Source organism: Sphaerodactylus townsendi, linkage group LG02 (assembly GCF_021028975.2).
Source record: "Sphaerodactylus townsendi isolate TG3544 linkage group LG02, MPM_Stown_v2.3, whole genome shotgun sequence".
Taxonomy (NCBI): domain Eukaryota; kingdom Metazoa; phylum Chordata; class Lepidosauria; order Squamata; family Sphaerodactylidae; genus Sphaerodactylus; species Sphaerodactylus townsendi.
In genome coordinates this window covers 159293292-159310478 of record NC_059426.1, presented here as the reverse complement: position 1 = coordinate 159310478, position 17187 = coordinate 159293292, and the positions used below count along the sequence as shown (strand labels likewise).

The 17187-nt window shown below is 44.8% G+C and overlaps 1 protein-coding gene across 2 annotated transcripts in view; it reads left to right on the top strand.

The window, feature by feature from the left end:
- Window positions 1-17187, top strand: part of CCDC85C (coiled-coil domain containing 85C) — a 216840-nt gene that overhangs the window by 155293 nt on the left and 44360 nt on the right. Inside the window, exon 3 of one of the 2 annotated variants that reach the window (XM_048485461.1) lies at window positions 8487-8525. The exons of the other annotated variant lie outside the window; for it this stretch is intronic. Coding sequence (XP_048341418.1) covers window positions 8487-8525 — 39 coding nt within the window. The remainder of the gene's footprint in view (window positions 1-8486; window positions 8526-17187) is intronic. 2 annotated transcript variants of the gene reach the window in all.

Here is a 17187-nt window from a genome sequence, read left to right as displayed (position 1 = left end):
CCCAGCAATTCCAACCGTGAAAGCCTTCGACAATATATTCAACATAACTGGGTCACATTTAAAAAAGAGCAATTATCTGCAAAGCTCATTGATTGAAGCAACATTCCTAAGTTGCAGGATGAGTGGAGGTGTAACAGTCTTGAGCAGTGCTCAGAGTCTATATTGGGCACATGGACTGTGACAAGCACATTTGAGAGCCTGTCTGCAGCAAGCTTAAAGAGCCGATCTTGCCTACCTACATGGCATTTCCGTGCATGTTTTGTTTTGTTTTGGTCAGTTATAGCCCACCTTTCTCTCTGAGGCTATAGGCAGATCTCACAATTGAAGCAATTCAAAAATTATTTAAAATATCATGCATCCAACTGGGTTGCAAAATTTAAAGAATTCAGTAAAAACAGCATAATGCATACAGTGAATAGTGTATAATGCACACAAAACACTGCATCCCAGTTAGATTTCAAAATTGCAGAACAATGCAGCATAAAACAATGATGTATGCATGCATGCATGCATGCATGCAGTGGTGGGATTCAGCAGGTTCACACCACTTCGGCAGAACTGGTTGTTAAAATGCTGCTTGTAATCAACCAGTTGTTAAATTATTTGATTCTCACCACTGCTAGTAAGTAAGTAAGTAAGTAAGTAAGTAAGTAAGTAAGTAAGTAAGTAAGTAAGTAAGTAAGTAAGTAAGTAAGTAAGTAAGTAAGTAAGTAAGTAAGAATGTATGTATGTATGTATGTATGTATGTATGTATGTATGTATGTATGTATGTATGTATGTATGTATGTATGTATGTATGTATGGAACAAAGAAAGGAAGACTGCTTAATGTTTCTCAGATATTGACTACAATCGTATCCCCTTATCCCCGGGTGGTCCTTGGCCCAAAGAGAGTTTGACTAGAGCCAGGACTTTCTTGACATTGGCTCCAACCTTGTAGGTCACTGTCCCATGAGACCAGGAGCCTGCAGGACTTATTTCAGTTCTGCAGGGCCTACGAGCTGTTCCACCAGGCCTGTAGTTGAGGGCTCAATGGGTATGTTTCCATCCCAGCTGGCCTCCCTTACTGTCATTTCCCTTGTTTAGTTATATTGAATTTGTTTTAGGATAGTGGGAACTTGCTCAGCCACTCCGTCCTTGGTTGGACCAAGCGCCATCTTTATATGTTTCATATGTTGAGTGTGCTGTTGTTTTATTATCATTTTATGCATTATCATTTTGTTGTTTTTATGTTGTTGTGAGCTGCTCTGATCCTGCTGCAGTGGGGGAGAGCAGGATAAAAAACCAACCAAATAAATACTTTGTAAAAATGACTTCCCAAACAGTTTAATTTTACACATTCTGCGGAAAGGGAAAAATATTGACGCCTTCCTGACCTCATCAGGGAGGCCATTTTCACCAGGTGGAAGCACAGCAGAGATTTGCTTGGGTCTAAGGCTCATTCCGCACATGCAGAATAATGCACTTTCAAACTGCTTTCAGTGCTCTTTGAAGCTGTGCGGAATAGCAAAATCCACTTGCAAACAGTTGTGAAAGTGGTTTGAAAACACATTATTTTGCGTGTGCGGAAGGGGCCTAAGAGAGGACAGAGTAAAAATCTTGTTTAGAAAAGTTAGGAGCATGAAGCCGGTTCACCATGGTTTTGAGAGCTTCCATGTGCAGTCTTTTCCCATAGTCTCTGTATATCCAGATAGCCATGTGAGTAAATCCTTAGTTAGTTTGCACTGAATGGTAACAAAATATTTATGATACAAAGGTGCTAGAGACTATGCCCTGTAATTTGCTCTAAAAATGCAAAGCTTCTAAATTTGGCGAGAAAGCTGTCAGGGGAAGGGTAACGTTTTTCCTGTTTGTTTCTTTTAAAGCAAGTGCACATTAGCCATTCAGGTTCCTTGGGCTTGACTTTGCTCCCACGCTCGCTTGGGATCAGCTGTCAAAATATCAGCAGGTCTGTAGCCTCCATTCAGATCCAGCATGCCCAGAGGATTTTCCAGGTCAGAGAGCGCCTCTAAATTTATTGGGTGCCTCTGACCCAGAAAATAGCCCAGATCTGAATCGAACACTCATTTCAGTCGTGAAGCAGCAAGATGGAAGAATGGAAGGAAGTTTGTCACTGAGCTCATGACAGGATTTCCCACAAAGCCTCAAGTTACACAGCGAGACGTTTCTTGGTGCTTTTAGTCGATCTGTGAATTAGTGCTGGGATTGAATTAGAAGATTAGAAGATTCAAATTTAAGAGAATGAGAATTAGAAGATTCAAATTTAAGAGAATTATCTGTGTTTGGTACAGTGTGTTGAGCCAATCAGCCATTGTCAATTGATATCCTCCCAAAACTCTGCCAATATGGTGCTACCGAGAACGCGGCATGTTACAGTTTGAATAACGTTTACAAATTGCAGAGTTACAACTGTGGCACAAGGGCCACTGTTAAAGAGCTCCTGACACAAATCTCAGCTTCAGCACCTGCTGTTCAAGTGGTGGATAAACTTAGCGTCAATATAAGCTTAGTTTTTACAGTATTGGATATAGGTCTAAGTTAAATTCCCAGATTAGACCTAGACATGGTGGCAGCCTTTGGCAATATGATGCCGCTTGGTTTACTAACTGCAAACCTGGAATTATATAAATTGCCTCCCGTAATACCCACAAGGAAAAGGGTTGTCAGGAAGTATACATATTCCACCTATAGCAGCTACAGGGTTACCAAGTGCCTGCCAAGACAGGGAATCCCCTGCTACTGAATCCTGTTTCCTACCACTGGTCCTCCAGTGGGTAGGGGAAAAGTAGACAGCAGCAGGAAAACCTGGACACAGTGGCGTAGCGCCCAGTGGCTGGGGGGGAATCTTACACCAGGCGTGCGCTGGTGTGAGGGCGTTCCGGGGCATGGTGGAGTGGACAGGAATGTGGCAGGACGCAGGGCACACACATGTCCCGGACGCAGTTCCCCCTCACTATGGCTTCACCTGGACATGACATCAGTCTGCTCTAGGAATCACTGGAATCTCTATGGTTCTACCACAGAGTTTTCCCAGAGAGTTTACCATAGAGTTTCTGATGAGAAGCATGACATAATACCCAAGTTTTTCCTAGAAGAGGCATCATGCTGTCGCCTGACAGTGCCCCCCTCCCATGTTCCTGCTTTACCTTGCAACCCTAAATTTCTACCAAACAAAAAGTTAGTTTCAGTTACACCATGTAGCAGCTAATCAACTCATTATGTGACTCTTCTTTTGGATCAGGCACCCTGTAACACTCTGTTAAATGGGTGGCTTGTTTAGAGTGGTGTGTTAAAAAAAGTGTGCAGTCAAAGTTGACTGTGTCAGATTCCAGTCTGACCAAGTAAGTTGGATCTCATGAAAATTTATACACTGGAAAAAATTTTGTTGGTACTACTGGACTAGAATGTTGTTCGGCCTCAACAAACTAACTTTTAAGGTGACTCCCCAACTGTAGCTGTATCATGTATGCCAGAATCAAAAATATGAATTCTTCTCCAACACTGTGTACCTCTTCACTTGACGTGACTATGAGGGTCTAAAGTTCAGGTACCAGTTCAACATTACCTGAGGTTACAATAGCCATATAAAAGGAGGATGTGATCTCTCCATCTTCCCCCACCAGCAATAACTGTATAATTTCTTCTACTGTTTTACTGGTACCCACTTGTGGTTTACACTCCAACGTTGTGCCTTTAGCCCAGAGTTCTCATTAAGTGGTGAACATTAAAAGACTCCTTCTCTTCCTCCTCAGAGAGCCTTTTTTCAGTCTGTACTTATTGGCTGCGTAATGTGGCAATTATTTCCTTGAGGAGTAGTACACATGTCTCCCACAAGTAACACAAAATTGCAAATCTGCCTTTATTTCCCCCAAGTCCCCTCCTGATTGTGGGGGTGGAGATTGTTATTATTTTAATGTACGATATCAGAAGGCCAATTTGAGCAGGAGAGTGACTCATAGCATGAAAAACACTTCTTACGTTCAGTCTCTGTTTAGAATCCGACAAGGTAAGAAGACGAAGATCGCTTACAACTGGAACGAGCCAGCCGTGTTCTTTCCAGAACTATGTGTGCTTCTTGAAGGAAAAATAAAAAATTCTGCTCAGGGCTGATCCAGATTATTTAATCCTGTATGCATTATGTGCTTGGAATAAATTTGTGCATTTTTAATTTTATGTACAGTTTACGCTGCAGGGTCTCTCTCCCCAGCCCTTTATTTCCCTATATATATTTTTAGTTATGCTGAAGAGAACAAGGTAATATCGTGGGACTGGTCTCCCATCTCTGCAGATCTTATTCGTCTGTCTATGCAGTTTTTGAGACTTCGGCAGGCAGTGCTCATGTATTACTCCAAAAGATTCGCTGACATCTGCCTTTCAAGAACCATGGAAGGTGCAGAGAAGGAAACTGGGGTCCAGGGTATCCAACCACTGTTGTTGCCTGTGGTGAAACGGGCTTGCTTTTGGCTGGCAGACCCTATTTTGCACTCTGCACCCCCCCCCCCAGGAGTTGCCAACTTTTCCTGGGGAGGGCTAGCTCTCTCTCTGGGTATGCTGCCACCACCTGATCATTTGAGGACAGCCCGCTGGGGAAGATCAGGATTTCCCAGCTTCCTTTTCAACTGTGATGCCTCTGGCTCAGTTTCCCCTTGGTTCCCCTCTCCTGGGTTCCACAGGGTAGAGTAGAGGTCCTGGAGGAAAAGCTGCTCAGCCTTCCTCTTATCTCCTATTCAGATAGCATGTCCAGGACAGTAGGACATACATGGTACAGAGAACTGTCCTCCACATGTAAGGTTTGACAAAGTATTTATTAAAAGTAAAATAGTCACAAGAACCTTTTGGCACCGCACCAGATGAAGCAAGGATTAACAAATCAAGGGAGATAAAACGCAAATGCCCTTTCCCTGTCACTAATACATACCCTACCTAATAGATGGTGGATAGCAGGGTAGGTCCTTAAAGCTTAAACAGTTGCAATTTGGTAAAGAGTTCACATTACTTGGGTGAGCACACGGTCTAGAAAAATGGCTGCTGCATTCCCAGTTCAGGCAAGTGCCCTGCTCTCCTGCAGAAGGACCTGAGCAAAAGTGGCCTCGCCTTTCTCTTCCCCTCAATTTATCAGATCCCAGACCCCACCCTCCTTTGACCAGGTCAGGCTGAGTCAAGATATCATTTCCCCCTAGGTCAGGTAGTACTTCCTGATATTGATCTGGGATTTCTAAGTCCTCCAGATCTATGCTACCTGCTGGGAGGAGGGGAGGAAAGAAAAAGGAAAGGAAAGGGGTCTCTCTCTCCAGCCCTTTATTTCCCTATTTTTTTTTTTTAGTTATGCTGAAGAGAACAAGGTAATGTGGTGGGACTGATCTCCCATCTCTGCAGATCTTATTCGTCTGTCTATGCAAAGATTTCGGCAGGCAGTGCTCATGTATTACTCCAAAAGGTCCGCTGACATCTGCCTTTCAAGAACCATGGAAGGTGCAGAGAAGGGAACTGGGGTCCAGGGCATCCAACCACTGTTGTTGCCCATGTGAAGTTCCAGCCTGCAACGACAGCCTTTATAGCCCTGATTCAAAGCCAGGGTTGCAAATGCTCTGTCTGGTTGGGTGATGCTCCTTTGGAGCCTAGAAATGTTTCACTGCACTGGAAACACTCCAGACTACAACCCTAGGAGTTCGGTGTATGGGACGGCAGCCTAAAGAGATCTTGTTCTGGCAGTGGACCTGATTGTAGAATCATAGAGTACATGGGGCATCCAGTCTTCCTTCAGCCTACAGAACCTTCCTCCAACGGAAGTGGCTCTTCTGAATGGAGAAACGCTCCATAGCAGGGGTAGAGAACCTGCGGCTCTCCAGATGTTCAGGAACTACAATTCCCATCAGCCCCTGCCAGCATGGCCAATTGGCCATGCTGATAGGGGCTGATGGGAATTGTAGTTCCTGAACATCTGGAGAGCCGCAGGTTCCCTACCCCTGCTCCATAGGCTGTTGGGGAAGAGTTCAGCTCTTAATCAATGAAGTGATAGTATTGGGGTAGGGCAGTGGTGGGATTCAAACATTTTAACAACAGGTTCCGATGGTGGTGGGATTCAAATAATGACTGTTAAAAAGTATTTTAAAATATTTTTAATATCACTTATTTATTTTAAGTATTAAAAATATTGATACTTAATAGAAATATTTTAAGTATTAAAAAAAGTGAAATTTTAAATTTTAACAACAGGTTCTACAGAACCTTCGGAACCCCCTGAATCCCACCTCTGGCGTAGGGTAATAGCCCAAGCATTACTGTTAGGCAAAGATGCCACTTGATGCTCCTTAGAGAAAGGGCAGGAAAGAAATGGAATTATCATAGATGTAAATCCGGTTCCGTGTGTGACTTTTGGTCATGTAACGTGACCATACTGGAAGTATAGTTAGAGTTGCCATACGGTGAACCTACTGGAAGTATAGTTACAATTGCCGACTTCCAGGTGGGTGCTAGAGATCTCCTGCTATCACATCTGATCTCCAGGCAACATAGGTCAGTTTCTCTGGAGAAAATGGCTGCTTTGGAAGGTGAATTGTAGGGCATTATACCCCCATTGAAGTCCCTCCCCTCCCCAAATCTCACCATGCTCAGTCTCCTGGTATTTCCCAGCCCCAATGCGGCCCCCCAAAAGTCAACGGGAGGCAAAGGACCACCTGGAAACTAAGGTTTGCAATTACATGAGAACTCTGAGGAGTCCTGCTAGAAAATAAATAGAAACAGTGTCAATGAGGCTTTCCCCACTATAGAAGGGAGCTAAGGCTGACTCGGTTCCCTTCAGTGGAGGGCGATTCCAGGCTGTCCCCATAGCAACTGAGTTGGCCCCCTGGAACTGAGCTAAGTGGGAGGGATCATCTTGGTGCCTGTTTCACTCCTCAATCGTGATTGGCACTTGTGTTACGGCGGGAAACGGGAGCATTCTTTTTTTTTACAGTTTTTACAGTTTACAGTTACATGCGCTTTCTGCCCGCCACAACTCTCCCGTTCTGCGCGTGCCATAAAAGTGGCTCGTGATTGGTTGAATGGATGAGGTGTCGTTTCGATGCTTCCCCACTTCGAAGCGGTATCGACCTTGTTCCGGCAGAAAAGTGTAGTTCATAACTGCGACAAGGATGTCGCAGTTCTGAGGGGGTGGTGCTGAGACAAAACAATGTTGAGCTCAGTGGCAGTGGGGATTCACTGAGGCGAACCTAGGTAGAAACCAGTTCAACTCTGTCAGTGGGGAAAGCCCCTATGACTGCTTTATCCTTGCATGTGAGTTCATGGACTAGAAAACCCTACTTAATGTATCTTGCTGGACACCTATTGCTGAACACTGCAGATTGTTTACCGTGACAAACCTTTTCCTTCTCTTTCTCCTGCCTTGAGGGCAGAGGTTCATCCCTTCTCCTTTCCCAGGAAGCCATTTTCGAATATTAATATCCCTGCCTGTTTCTTGGCATCTGTGGAACACAAACCACACAGTGTCACATGTCGCGTTTGCTGCTTATGTCCCATGGAGCTGCTGTTAATTTTGTGTGCTGAAATCTCCGAGCAAAAAAACCCACCCCCTTCATTAGCAAGCCCCTGCTATTCATCAAACTCTCCTGTCTCTCTGTTGTCAATTGTGAGTTCCAGTTTGCCCCCCACCTTCCCATCCAGACATTATCTGTTGTGCCTCTTCGGATCTGAGCTCACAAACTCTTTTGTTTGCATAGTTAAAAGCAGAGCTCCAGGTGTGTGAACCCTGATTTATTTTTCATGCCAGCTTCATATTAGTTGATGTCTAGCTGAGTCCCTCCTATTTTACCCTTTTGACAAATAAAGCACTATTCAGTTGTTTTGGCCCCTCTTTTTTATTTATTTTATTTATTTCTCAGTCTTATAGACCGCCCAACCCCCGAAGGGCTCTTGTTTTCTGAAGTCCTTCCTAAGTGATTTCAAGATTTCAAGATTTCATTTGTTTTCTGGAGCTGTTTGCTTTCCCAATGTATCCCTCCCGCAACCACAAATTGTCTTGATGGACAAAATATAATTTATGCACCATTCCTGCTCCTCCTCCCAGAGGCAGGACAACATATATGGTCCTCCTGTCTTCCACTTTATCTTTTCCACTGTCTAACTTGATATTTATACCGCACTTTTTCCCCAGTGGGGACCCAAGACCACTCACAACAGTGTTTTCTCCTCTTCCATTTTAGGCTCACAAGAGAGTGCCTGGTCCAAGGTCACCCAATAAGCTTCCAAGGCAGAATGGGGATTTGAGCTTGGGTCTTCCAAAGAGTAGTCTGTCACTAACCACTAAACAATATTGCTTATCACAATAAAATTGCATGATAGGATAGGCCTAACGGCTGTGACTGACCCAAGTGGGATTCATGGGAAAATCTTTGTAAATTTTAGGATGTCATTTTGAAAAAGAAATTTAATATTGTTTTTGCTCCTATTAAAGCTGGAGATGTATAACATTCTCTTATTCCTTCCTAGCTGGCTGGTCACAACAATGCACCAAGAAAGTTCATTAAGGTAGAGATGTCTTCTGCCCTTCTGAGTGTGGGGAAGCTTTGGTTTGTGATATTGGTGATGGGTATTTTGCTGCTTTTATGGGTCTTAACTTGTAAGTTTTAAAAGAAACCTCCATGCTGAAAAATTTGACTCCCGCTCCACACTGCAGGTGTCGAAAATGAAAGCATGCTCGTGAAACGTACTTTTTCAAAACCAATCCATTTAATGCGAACCCATGTGCGTGTCTCTGAAAGGAACGGCTCTCCCATTTAATTAACCTTGATGCAAATAAGTGGTTGCTGAGTCTCCAAAACTCAAGCAATTTTGGTTATGAGCAGAACAATTTATGGTGCAAGAAATGGCTGCCAGCGAATGGCAAATTATTCACACCGGTGACAGGCACAAGGCCTCCTCTATAAGAGCATCTTAAGTCATTATGTATTGTGCTGATAATGTCTTGAACAAAGTGCAGCTGCTGATGTCTCTCCTCTCAGATGTGATCCTTTGTGTCTGGTCTCTTTATGGAAAATGGATTGCAGGGTTCCTGTGTTTGATCTTGTGCTGTATGTGAGTAGACCCCCCCCCCCCCTTAGGGGAAAAAATGGTTGGTAATACATTGGATTTGTACTTAGAAAACAGAGCTGTAAAAGATCCTAAGGGTCATCTATTTCAATCCCCTGGACAAAGCACGAAATTCACTGCTACCTCTTCCCCTCCCCCCCAAACTCCCTGATGACCCCTGCTCAATGCCCACAGCATGTCTTCAAATTTCATCATGTTTTGAACATTCATATTTTCTCTCACCTTGTGGTCTACTCTTTGTTTCCTAGGAACCTCTTATTTCCCCTCAAACTTGCCGTTATTTTGCTTCCGGTAAACCCTACCCTAACCCTTGAATTGGTTTGTTGGTTGTGTTCTTTTGTTTGCCAAGTTCTAGACCAGTGGTTCTCAACCTTCCTAATGCCTCGACCCTTTAATACATTTCCTCATGTTGTGGTGACCCCCAACCATAAAATTATTTGTGTCTCGGTTCCTAAGACCATCGGAAATATGTGTTTTCTGATGGTCTTAGGCGACCCCTGTGAAAGGGTTGTTCGACCCCCAAAGGAGTCGCGATCCACAGGTTGAGAACCGCTGTTCTAGTCCTATATTCTTCCCACAATTCAAATCAGCTCCTCCAGCTTCGGAAAGAATATTCCACATTTATTTTCCCTAGGCTGACTAATTCACGTTTCTTTCACTGTTATCAGTATAGTACTTCTCACTTGTCCTCATCTTGCTCAATTTTGTCAGATCTCAGAGTTTTGTTGGGGCTGGCTAGCTCAATTTTGTCAGATCTCAGAGTTTCGTTGGGGCTGGCCCGGAGAGTACTTGGACAGGAGACCACTAAAGAAGTCCAGGATGGCAGGCAATGGCAGCCACCTCTATTCATTTTTTTCCTTGAAAACCCTTCAGAGTGACTGCAAGTTGGCTGCGACTTCACTTGAGGCTCACTTGATACCCATCATGGTGTTCTTTCGGTGACAGGCCAAAACGTTTCTCTCTACTCGGTTTTTTAAAAAACACACAAGGATTCCATCTTTGTAATTGTTTTTATGATCTTCTATAGTTTGAGGACAGTATTTCAAATATCATTTTAGGCTGGATGTTGGTTTATGGTAGATTTGGGCACTTGGCTTTTATGGCTTGCTTTGTTAGTAATAATTCCTATGCAGATAGTTCTTTGATTTTTTACAAAATCTTTATGAGTTGCCTCAAGCAGGTCTCTGGAGAGGTGGCATGTACATTTTCTAAATAAATGTCTTTTCTGTATCATCAACCTACATGTCCCATGCCACATCTCTAAACATTCTAGATTTCTTTCCATTTAGTTCTAGCATGTATTAAGAACTTTGCTTTTCCTGCTGACTTTAATCTGGAGAACCAGTTTGATTCCTAACTCCTCCGCTTGAAGCTGGTTGGGTGAACTTGGGACAGGCGCAGCTCACTCAGAACATTCTCAGTTCACACGGGAGCAGATGGTGGCAAACCACCTTTGAACACCTGTTGCCTTAAAATTCCTGTGGGGTCGCCCTAAGTCAGCTACGACTTTACCACACTTTCCACCACACTGGGACTTTCCCTGGTGACCTTGATGGCCAATCAGTCTTTGTCCTGAAGATTTTTATTTTAGTACAGCACCATTCCCTTTAAAATACGCCCTTCTAAACATTTCTGTTTTACACATTCTGAGAAATTATAGGAGCCTTCCTGACTTCCTCAGAGAGGCCATACCACAAGGTAGGAACTACAACCAAGAGTGCATGGGTACACACAGGTGTTGGTCCAGAGGCGTAGCTGGGCCAGAGTGCACCCGGTGCGCACTCTGTGTTTTCCGTCCCCCCCCCCTTGTGGTGCCCTGCCCCCCGCTCCCCGTCCCCCACTTACCTTTGTTCAGCCTGGAAAAGCAGCCTATTCCCTTCAGGCTGAAGGCCTGGTGGGAACTATACTTCCTATGAGACCTTGGGGCTCGCAAGGTCTCCTGGGAAGTGTAGTTCCCACCAAGCCATTTTCAGCCTGAAGGGAACAGGCCGCTTCTCCAGCCTGCAGTTTCAATAAGGTAAGTGTGTGTGTGTGTGGGGGGGGGGGAGGGGCGGGGGGTGATTTTCCACCCCTGGCATGCACCCAGTGCAACACACACACACACCCATTCCCCTGGTAGCTCCACCTCTGTGTTGGTCTAACCCATCTGCAGGGTGGCACCTTTAGTAGGCTTTACTGAGATGAGCAAGCATGCTTTTTGGCTCTTTGCTGTCTTTGACTCTTCCAGTCCAGTGTTGCCTACTGACTCACTGTGAATCAACAAGGCCGCAGCCATTTCCCTTGAGTCTGCTGAGATGTCATACTTGGGAACACTGGAGATTGAACCTGGGATCTTCCGCATGCGAAGCATTCATTCAGTTGCTGATCCCTGACACCTGAACACAAGCGACATCTGTTACCGTGTCTGCGAAAGCTCTCTTACCTACACGGCGTGGGTGTAAAATACAATCTGCTGTCTCTTTTGGTCAGCATCAGTGACTTAAAACCAGACAAAGCACCAGGTTGGCTTGGCATCTGGAAATTACGACCTACTGGGATGCCAGCAATCTGTGGCCGTGTCTGCGGCAGCCCTTTTCTGTAGCCGAACGTCTTCCCCACTGCCTCCTCCCCAACAAACAGACTTGACTGACAGTAACGGAAAACTCCAGACGCACACGCTATCATTAGAGGAAGCTTTCGAGCAGCATGGCGCTTGACAAGATTGATGCTCTTTCTGTTTTCCTTGCAAGTCTGACTTGCAAATGGCAGCCTTGACAGGTCAAAGTGGGGGAAGGGTGTTTTTTTTTCAGACCTTACCCAGGAGGAAAAAAACAAAATCAAAGTGACAAAGCAGCCTTGCTGAGAACAGTTGGTCATTGCTTTTCGGGGAAGCCTCTAATACACAGGTTCTTAAGCACTGAAACGAAGGCCCGGGACTCCATAATGCTGATCGCCAAGACGAGAAGGTAACATTTTTGGGGAGGAATTTTGAGCTTTCAGGCGCAGCTCTACTACACCACTGTAACCTTGCTCTTTCCCATCTTAAGCAGTGTTTTTAACATGGGCTCATTCTGCACATGCAGAATAATGCACTTTCAAACCGCTTTCAGTGCTCTTTGAAGCTGTGCGGAATAGCAAAATCCACTTGCAAACAGTTGTGAAAGTGGTTTGAAAACGCATTATTTTGCGTGTGTGGAAGGGGCCATGGATAAAAGTACCAGGGGCTGAGTTGGTGCTGTGAGTTGGAACCTAAGTCGATGATATGAGTATGATATTTAGATTTAGGCTGAAGGGGAAGGGAAGATAACAGGAGTGCCCTGAGTATTTCCTTCAGATATTCTCTGCGCCTGCAAAACTATTGGACATGCCGGCAACAGGAACCCTTTCAACCACCCCCGTTCCTCCTGGCTGCGTCCTGCCTCCTCCACTTCTACCGGAAAAGCTAATGAAGTGCTCAGCAGCCAAGAGCTTGACCTTTTCTCAGTGGGACTCATAGGAGGCTGTGAAAGGTAGGGGCAGTCCATGGTGAAAGGAGAAACAGCACCTCGTAGTGTGTTTTCCCGTTGCACATCGAGCCGAGCGCATAGAGGCTAAACTCAGCAGAAGCTTACATGTGCACTTGTGTGTGTGTGTGAGCTTGGGAGAGAGAGCTTAGGCACAAAAGAAAGTCGGATTCGTTTGTAGTTTCTAATCTATTAAAAAGAGTATTTATTAATGAACTCCATTCTGGATAGAAAAGTAGGTAGATGGGTTCACTAAGCTATCCTATTCTAGCTGGATGGAGATGGATGCACGGAGCACCCGACCTCCCTCTAGGCTTGGTGAAAAGTAAGATGGAGAAGTCTGAGAAGAAGGTGGAAGGAAGTCCCTGAGAGTAACAATCTAACATCAAAGGACAGAGCCAGCATGATAGAGTAAAGGTGTCAATCCCAAGGTCCCTATCTAGCCACTGGCTATCTAGTCCTTCTCTTCCAACACATGGCAGGGCCATGTTAAGCTAGCATAACAACCAGGGCTTGAAGGGCTTCGACCAAGGTTTGATTGGTTGGCACATCTCACTGCTCAGATTTGAAGGGCAGGCTCAGAGAACCGGGAACACAGTTGGTGTTCTCTTTTTTAGCCACACTTCTCTTTGTTAAAGCCTTAAATGGTGGCAAGAGAGATCACATGTCTGTGAATTCAGGTTCTTTTTTGTCACGTCACAGTCGATGAATGGTGACCCCCAGCCCCAGATGAACCATTAAGCAAAAACAACCAAAAACCCACAGTGCTGAGGGGCTCAACTAAAGAGGGCCCCGTAGAGGTTTTTTTCTCCAGATCTCTGTTAAGTATTGAAGCAGATTTGTTACTTCAGATTAATTTTGAGGGTATGATTAAAGACTTTACAATTTAAAAATGCAGGGGAAACTGTTTGTAATATAAACGGAGTTATAAGTAAGCAATAGTAAACATTATTTTGCATTTCTTAATCCGTGTCCATTAAAATGCTATGTGTCTTCAAGGCAGGAAAGCAATGGGGCGTTGTGTGGTTTCTGGACTGTATGGCATTTTCTCCTGACGTTTCGCCTTCATGTGTGGCTGGCATCTTCAGAGGATCCTCTGAACATGGCCAAACAGCCTGGAACCACACAACCCCCCAGTGATTTCGGCCGTGAAAGCCTTCAATAGTACATTAATAAGTGTTTTGTTTCATACAAATAATAGTTATTTATTCGGATATAGAATTTTAGAATTAGAACCATTTTCAGTGCTTAGGACATCTAAAGGTCATAATCCGGCCTTGGTAACCCCATAGGATTTTCAAGGCAAGAGGTGAACAGGTGGTGGTTTGCCTGCCTCTGCATCACAACCCTGGTATACCCTGGTGGTCTCCCATTCAAACATAAACCAGAGCCAACCCTGCTTAGCTTCCAAGATCTGATGAGATCAGGCTAGAGTGGGCAGTCCAAATCAGGGCAAAAGCAATATAGCGAAAAGCATTTTTTCCAAGAGCTGACAGCTTGTTTTCAGAAGGACTTTTCGATAAAAGCGGTTGCTGCAATTTCTGCTGAATATCTGTTACAATGTGCTTTTTCTGCCAAATAGCACAGATCCAGTTATTTGTTTGTTTAGGAGTTTAGTACACTCTGATCATGGAAATGGCAGTGAAAAGACATTGCGTACAGTCCGGCTCATACAAGCATTTCTTCATGTCATTCTGGTACCAGGGAGAAAGGCTTATTTTGTCCACACAGGACAAGGGTGAACATAAACTGGTACACATTGGTACTAAGTACCCGCAAGTCAGTGACCGAAGTGATATCTTCCACCTTCAACTTCAGCATAAGTCAGCCTAGTGCAGGGGTAGGGAACCTGCGGCTCTCCAGATGTTCAGGAACTACAATTCCCATCAGCCCCTACCAGCATGGCCAATTCCCTACCCCTGGCCTAGTGGTTAAGAGTGGTTCTTATAGGGAGGAGCTCTTATAGGGGGGAGCTGAGCTTCAGAAATGAGAGCCCAGGCTGTATAGAGGGCTTTAATGATTAAAAACAGCATCTTAAATTGATCCTTGGAGCAGATAGGCAGTCAGTATAGCCACTCTAAAAATGGTTTAATGTGTTATTTGGGATAGTTTGACTTTGCTCTACTACCATCTGCTCAATTACCTTACCTAAGAATGGCATGTTAGAGACAGTGTAACCATCCCTGGGCAAAAGAGGGCTTCTTCACCAGTGGTCTAATAACTGCTTCCTTTAATATATTTGGGGAAACACACTCATTCCTGACAAGTATTTCTAAGCCATGAGAGGTAAGTATCCCACTTGCAGGTTTCACAAATCCAAAAACCCTTCTAACAATGTGCATCAAGAGGACCAATCCATTACAACAGTGATGGCGAACCTATGGCATGGGTGCCAGAGGTGGCACTCGGAGCCTCTCTGTGGGCACGCACACAGAGTTTGTCATGTGGGGGGCAGAAAATCACCCCCCCCCCCATACACATCTAGGCTGGTTTGGGCCACTGATCATGACGTGCGTACACTGCGGTGAGCAGGGAGGACTCGGCTGGCGGGCCTGGTGCCTGTGCTCTGCAAAGGCTGACTGGGGGCGGGGGCACAGGAGGAGGCAGAGATGTGCTAGAGACAATTTGCTGACAGAGCAGTAAAAGTGGGACTTGCGGGAGGCTTGAGCAGGCTGGCCCCTGCTTGAGCAGGTGGCGCGGAGGAAGAGGGAGCCAACCGGTTTTTCTAAACGAAAACCTCAGCATTCAGGTTAAATTGCCGGGTTGGCATTTTGTGATAAATAAGTGGGGTTTGGGTTGCAGTTTGGGCACTTGGTCTCAAAAAGGTTCACCATCACTGCATTACAACCTCAGTAGATGGTGCCACCAATATCTCTACTGCCTGGTTGACACTTAATCTTGTGTCTGAGTCGGATTGGATTAGAGATTTAATCTGTGAAGAATATTACAAAATGTTAACAGTTTAATACCAAGCTCCCATCTATGACCTGCTCCGTTTTGAAGAATTAAGCCGGATGATATTCAGCAGATTAAGTGGTAGTAAAGAAAAATCATTTCTTCGCTGCTATCAGTGCTGCTTCACATACTTTCAAATGAGCTCTATGATGTGCTCTATCTGATCTGACTTAAATTCCAGCTCCAGCTGTAGGTGTCAGGTTCTTCGTAAACCAGGGAACAGAGACAAGAAGGGGGGGGGGGCGCAGCTGCAGAGGGACTCTGTTGATAGCCATTCCTCATCTCTTGATCCCAAGCCTTTGCTAAGGCTCCTATAGAGTCACCAGCCCGCATCTCAAAAGATTTAATTTAAATTTTAATTATTGGATTTGTAAACCACTTTCCTCCAACGAAGGGGGCTCAAAGTGGGGCACAACAGCATGTACAATTAAAATCATATAATTGCATATACATTTTAAAACTTAATGCAGGATGGCACCCTGCCCTGAGGTTAGGGTTAATAACAAATATGCAATCAATATGAGCATCAAAGATCATAAAAAGAGGAGAGGCCAGCTAGATGGACTACTGTTGCAGTCCTCAACTGTCGGCCTGGCAGAACAACTGCACAGAGAGCCAGCTTGGCATAGTGGTTAAGAGCAGGTGGATTCTAATCTGGAGAACCGGGTTTGATTCCCCACTCCTCCACCTGAGCAGCAGAGGCCTATCCGGTGAACCAGATGTGTTTCCACACTCCTACTGGGTCACCTTGGGCTAGTCACAGTTCTTCAGAACTATCTTAGCCTCATCTACCTCACAAGGTGTCTGTTGTGGGGAGAGGGAGGGGGAAAAGCTTGTAAGTCTCCTTGAGTCTCCTTACAGGAGAGAAGGGTGGGATATGAATCCAAACTCTTCTTCTCTTTTGCTTCATCTTGCAGGCACTGTGGAGCTGTGTAGGGTCCCACAGAGCCCTGGTCTCATCTACCAGACCAAAGCCAGAGCTGAAAAACATGCTGAAAACAAATTCATTCAATTAGTTTCCTGGATCACACCATTCTAAGGGGGTCTCCATGACTGCAAACATTACCAATCCTACCTGCAGCAGTTGTCAATGGCATGATCTCCATCCCAAATCAGATCACTAGAAGTCTGCTTGGCGCACAAGAAACGTTCCAGTGTATGACTTCGCTTATGCATAGAGCCCATAATAAGCTGAGACAATCCCTTAGTTGCCATGGAGGGCATGAAGTCTTGAACTTGGACTGACAAGGGCACCTTCTCATGAATACTGAAATCCCCAAGAACAATCAGCCTGGGGTTGGGGGGAAAAGGTTCTCAACATCAGACAGGAGCTCAGCCATTGTGTCTGCCAGTGAATTAGGTTTTTATTTACTTCCATGTACAGCTTACCTTTCTCGCTGGAACCCAAGGGGGATTGCACAGTGTAAAACAATGCCTTCAAGTAGTGTGAGACATGCAAGGAATGCAATAGAACTGGGATCATTAAAAAAGTAGAAACAATGCCCTAAAGGGTATCAGACATATGCTAAAAACAGTGCAAAAATTGGAATTACAAAAGCAGAAACCAATACAGTAAGGCATATAATAAACCGTGGAATAGGCTCCAGTTCTGTTCCCTTTCTTAAGCACCCTTCATTCCATTATTTTGCAGTCATATTCCCTTT